This window comes from Panthera onca, chromosome B2 (assembly GCF_046562875.1).
Source record: "Panthera onca isolate mPanOnc1 chromosome B2, mPanOnc1 haplotype 2, whole genome shotgun sequence".
NCBI lineage: Eukaryota > Metazoa > Chordata > Mammalia > Carnivora > Felidae > Panthera > Panthera onca.
The window spans coordinates 51628392-51634391 of NC_138343.1; the positions used below are offsets into that span (position 1 = coordinate 51628392).

The following is a 6000-nucleotide window of genomic DNA, read 5'->3' on the forward strand; positions in this document are numbered from 1 at the left end:
GTAAATGATAAAAAGGAAAATTTAAAAATGGTAGAGCTTTTTAAATGATAGGTTAACCTCAGAAAAAATAGCCTAACTGACAGCTGGCTGGGGAAAGGATATCTTTAATAAATGATGTTGAGAAAAGTGTATTCACAAGCAAAAGAATGAGAGTGGACCCCCTTTTCACACCATTTACAAAAATTAACACAAAATGGGTTAAAGATTTAAGTGTAAGACCTGAAACTGTGAAGACAACAGGGAATCACTCCTTAACATTGATCTTTGCAATGACTTCCAGGATAGGACACCAAAAGCACAAGTGGCAAAAACAAAAATAAATAAGTGGATTACATCAAACTAGAAAGCTTCCACACAGCAAGACAAAAACAAAACCAAAAGTAACAATAAAAGCCAACCTGGAATGGAGAAATTACTTGTAAATTATGTATTCGACAAGGGGTTGATATCCAAAATATTTAAGGAACTCATACAATTCAGTAGCAAGAAAACAAATAATGAGATTAAAAACAAGCAAAGAATCTGAATACGCTTAGTTCCAAAGAAGATATAAAAATGGCCAACAGGTACATGAAACGTGCTCAATAGCACTAGTCATTATGGAACTGTAAACCAAAACTACCATCAAATATCACTTCACACCATCAGAATGGCTAAAATCAACAACACAAGAAACAACAAATGTTAGTGAGGATGTGGAGAAATGGGAACCCTCTTGCACTGTTTGGTGGGAAATCAAACTGGTGCAGCTACTCGGGAAAACAGTATGGAGACTTCTCAAAAGTTAAAAATAGAACTACCCTGTGATCCAGCAATTACACTACTAGGTATTTACCTAAAGAATACAAAAATACCAATTCAAAGGGATACATGAACCCCAATATTTATAGCAGCATTATCTACAATAGCCAAATTATGGAAACAGCCCAGTGTCCATCAATAAATAGATAAAAAATATGTGCTATATATGTGTAATGGAATATTAACCATGAAAAAAGAATGAATTCTTGCCATTTGCTTTATAGCTAGGGAGTATTATGATAAGGAAAAAGTCAGCCAGAGAAAGACAAATACCATATCATTTTACTCATGTGTAGAATTTAAAAAACAAAACAAATGAGCAAAGGGGAAAAAGGGAGGGAGCAAACTAAGAAACAGACTCTTAACTATAGAGAACAAACTGATAGTTATCAGAGGGGAGGCGGATGGGGTGATGGGAAAATAGGTGATGGGGATTAAGGAGTGCACTTGTTGTGATGAGCACCAGGTGTTGTATCAAAGTGTTGAATCACTATATTGTATACCTGAAACTGGTATTAAATTGTATGTTAACTAACTGGAATTTAAATGCAAACATTTAAAAAATTAACACCAAATCCTTCTCAAACTTTTTCAAAAATTTGAAGAGGAGGGAACCCTCTGAAACTCTTTTTACAAGGCCAGCATTACCCTGATACCAAAGCCAGAAAAGGTCACTACAAGAATATAAAATATCCCTGATGAATAAAGATTCAAAAATCCCCCCCCCCCCAAATAGTACTAGCAAACTGAATTCAACAGTACATTAAAGTGATCATAATTGTGAACAAAAGGATTCATGCCTGGGGTGTAAGTATGGTTTGGCATAAGCAAATCAATAAGTGTGATACATTACATTAATAAAATGAAAGATAAAAATTATATGATCATGTCAATAGATATAGACAAAGCATTTGACAAAATTCACATTCTTTACTGATTAAAAAATCTCAAAAATTTGGTTTAGAAGGAATATACCTCAACATAATAAAGGCCATATGTGATAAACACAGAGTAAATATCAAATTCAATAGTGAAAGATTGAAAGCATTCACCCTATGATCAGGAACAAAACAAAGATGTCCACTCTTATCCTATTCAAGATAGTACTGGAAGTCCTAGAAAGAGCAATTAGACAAGAGAAAGAAACAAAAGGCATCCAAATCAGAATAGAAGAAATAAACTGTCTCTCTTTGCAGATGATATGATCATATATATATAAAATCCTAAAGACTCCATCAAAAAAACTATTAGAACTAATAAATCAACAAAGTGGAAGGATACAAAATCAACATACAAAAATCAGTTGTATTTTTATATGCTAATGGTGAACTATTCTAAAAAATGTTTCATTTATGATAAAATAAAAAATATGTATTAGTATGCACTTAACCAAGGATGTGAAAGATCTGTATAATAAAAATTATAAGAAATTGATAAAAGAAATTAAAGAAGACACAAATAATGAAATGATATCCCATGTTCATGGATCAAAAGAATTAATATTGTTAAAATGTCCATACTACCCAAAACCATCTATAAATTCAATGCAATCCCTATCAAATTTCCAATGACAATTTTTACAAAAATGAAAAATATCCTAAAAGTTGTTTGGAGCCACAAGAGACTCTGAACTGCCAAAGTAATCCTGAGAAAGATTACTGGAGGCATCACAAATTTTGATTTCAAATTTTACTTCAAAATTTTAATAGTCAAAACAGTACATTACTGGCATAAGAATAGACACACGGACCAATAGAACAAGATCAAGAGCCCAGGAAAAAACCCACTTACATATAATCAACTGATATTTGACAAAAAGACCAAGAAGAGGCAATGGAGAAAGGATAGTCTTTTCAATAACTGGTGTTGAGAAAGGTGTTTAACCATATGCAGAAGAATGGAATTGAAACCCTATTGTACTCCACTCATAAAAATGAACTCAAAATGGATGAAAGACTTAAATGTAAGACTAGAAATTACAAAGATACAGGAAGAAAACACAGGGGAAAATCTCCTTGATGTTGGTCCTTGCAAAGATTGTTTGGATATGACACCAAAGATGCAAAGATAAAAGCAAATATCAACAAGTGGAACAAGGGCTTCTGCCTAGCAAAACAGTAAGTAAACTAAAAAGGCAACCAATGGGAGGAAACATTTGCAAACCATCTATCTGATATGGGGTTACTATCCAAAATATATATATAGGAACTCATGCAACTTAATAGCAAAAACCACACATAATCCAACTAAAAATGGGCAAAAGACGTGAATAGACAATTTCTCCCTGAAATAATACAAATGGCCAATAGATAGGTGAAAATGTATTCAATATCATTAGTCATCAGGGAAATGAAAATTAAAACCACAATGAAATATTACTTCTCACCTGTTAGAATAGCTAATATCAAAAAGACGGGAGAAAACAAGTGTTAGCGAGGATGTGGGGAAAAAGGAACACTCATGCACTGTTGATGGGAATGGAAATTGGTGTGGCCACTGTGGAAAACAATTTGGAGTTCCCTCAGAAAATTAAAAAAATAGAATTACCATATGATCCAGTAATCCCACTTTTGGGAATATATCCTTCAGGGCTTTTTCTGCTACATTTACTTATGGACTAACTCCCTTCCAGTCTTCAGGTTAATCGTTATATACTCCATTAATGTTTTTCACCCCCTACCCCAAACACTTATTCAGGCAAGCTCTAAACCCCAGGAGACATTCTGGACCTAGTCTAACTTTTTAGTTAATCTCATATTTTAAAATAAAAAATAAAAGTAGAAAGAAAATGTTTAATTCTTATTGAATTTACTTCCTGAATATTTCTCAAATACTTTCTCTATTTTTCTTCCTAGTCCTCCCGCCCCTGTTAAGACATCAGACTTACTGGCTAGTTTACTAGCTAGTCTCCCTGCCTCTTGTGTTTACCCTCTTAAATCCATCCTTCTCATATCACATGGAGTAATATCATCAAAATATAAATTTGTCCACCTTGCTCTCCTACTGGAAGTACCTTAAGACCTTGTCATCATTTTCACCATTATTTTCTCAGTATGTATTTCCTTAACTCCCTTTCAGCCTCATAACCCACCAGCCTGCTTCTGTTTTATGATCTAATTACAATAATTTCATTGCTTCATTTCAGGGCTTCATGCTGCTCCATGCTTTGCTGTTGTTTATGCTTTTGCTGTTTTCCTTTACCTGAATCTCCTTTCCTCCTGTTTTTATCTGGTTCATTTGTTCCCAGGTTTTAATATGGATCACATATAGCACTTCTTCCATGATGACTTTTCTGAACCACCCAAATAAATGAGATGCCCCTCAGCTGTCTTCAGTAGCACCCTGTGCATAGTTCTACCCGAGTACTTGGCTTATGTTGTTGTCCTTCATTAGTTTAGCTTAAGCTCCCTGAACACAGAATAAGATATTATTTATCTTCGTTCCCCTGGTGCTTAGCACAGAGTAAATCACATAGGAGACACTATAATTGCAGCTTTTCTGACATCTTTTGATATGGCATTACAAATATATGTTACCATTATACGCATGGGAACTGAGAGGTTTTATACCAAGTCTAGTTATTGTGAACTTGAGTGTGCATGCATATTAAAGTAACTGATAAATAGTATAACTGTTTTATTCTTATTTAGAAAATATTTAGGCTCTTAATAATTGTGATCTATAATAAGTCAAAAGCATTTAAAGCTACATGAGTTCCTTGTGTTTTTATAGTCAGGATTAAATATCCAACTATGATATTCATCGTCTCTCTCTCTCTCTCTCTCTCTCTCTCTCTCTCTCTCTCTCTTTTCTGCAGATTGCTGCCAATTCCTGGGGAAAGTCATGGGGAGAGAATGGCTATTTCAGGATTCTTCGAGGAGTAAATGAATCTGACATTGAAAAGTTGATTATCGCAGCTTGGGGCCAACTGACAAGTTCAGATGAACCATAACATATCATTAAATTTCCATAAGGCCGTGCACTTAAGTAACCCCTCAAATTGAAATTAAGCAAAGTAAGGTTCTCTGTGACAGTGGAATCTTTGTCTCTCCACATTGTTATTATAATGTGCCTATTTTCTTGTTTCACCCCAGGCTCCCTGCTTCTGCTTCCTTCATATCACTAAGTATATAAAAACACTAACAGAGGACAGCAGAGTAGCTAAATGGCTTTACGGTTCTCTGGCTGTCTTTTTCTTCCTCTCAAGATAGTATTCTTTTTGACTTTGATAGTTCACAAAAGTGTAATAGTGCTTGTCTTAAAAGTTCATGGTATTCCTTTGTAGAAATGAAGTAGTTTCTGTCTTTAACAAATGAGGATTTCAGACCAAAAAAAGCAATGGAAATACCAATTTACCATTTTCATGATTTTGTTTTCAGGCAAATAGTGCTGTCTTTATTCAAATCTTGCTGATAATTTGCCAAAAGCAATGGAAATAGATTAATTGTTTCTCTCAAAAAGCTAACATTTTGTTTCTTTTCATTTGTCTTAACCTAACTTGCAATCTTAACTAAAAAGGAAAGTAACTCTCCATAGGAAATAACTATTCTTTATGGTAGTTTACTCATTATACTGTGTAATGGCCTGTGCTCTAAAGAAGTTGGTGTCTGGGAAGGAAAATTCACACCTCCTCTCTTGGTTCTTTTGGTTGGTGTACTAATTAAATTAAAAGGACAGAGCAGGGGCGCCTGGGTGGCGCAGTCGGTTGAGCGTCCGACTTCAGCCAGGTCACGATCTCGCGGTCCGTGAGTTCGAGCCCCGCGTCAGGCTCTGGGCTGATGGCTGGGAGCCTGGAGCCTGTTTCCGATTCTGTGTCTCCCTCTCTCTCTGCCCCTCCCCCATTCATGCTCTGTCTCTCTCTCTGTCCCAAAAATAAATTAAAAAAAAAAAAAAAAAAAAAAGTTGAAAAAAAAAAAAAAAGGACAGAGCAACAGAAAAACAAATGGAATTATGTATATACAGGGGCCCCATAAGAATATGAGACTCAAACAGGGGACTGAAGCAGGCAGCTTTTATACCTCTTAGACAATATAAATAAATAAATAAATTCTGAAGAATTGACAAGACAAAGAAACCTAAGTTTGGGTACTAATTAGTGAAGAAACTAAACAGACCTTGTTCACATCATTTGCTCAGCCCTGAATATCCCATCCCTGGTGATCAGAATGTCTGTTTATTTCCTGGTTCAAGGAGGGTATT

The 6000-nt window shown here is 34.9% G+C and overlaps 1 protein-coding gene across 1 annotated transcript in view; it reads left to right on the forward strand.

Annotated features, from left to right (window-relative positions):
- The window catches only part of TINAG (tubulointerstitial nephritis antigen), a 92478-nt gene extending 87012 nt beyond the window's left edge, over window positions 1-5466 (forward strand). Inside the window, exon 11 of the mRNA XM_078447021.2 lies at window positions 4619-5466. Coding sequence (XP_078303147.1) covers window positions 4619-4753 — 135 coding nt within the window. The 3' untranslated portion in view covers window positions 4754-5466. The remainder of the gene's footprint in view (window positions 1-4618) is intronic.
- Window positions 5467-6000: the final 534 nt, after the last annotated feature.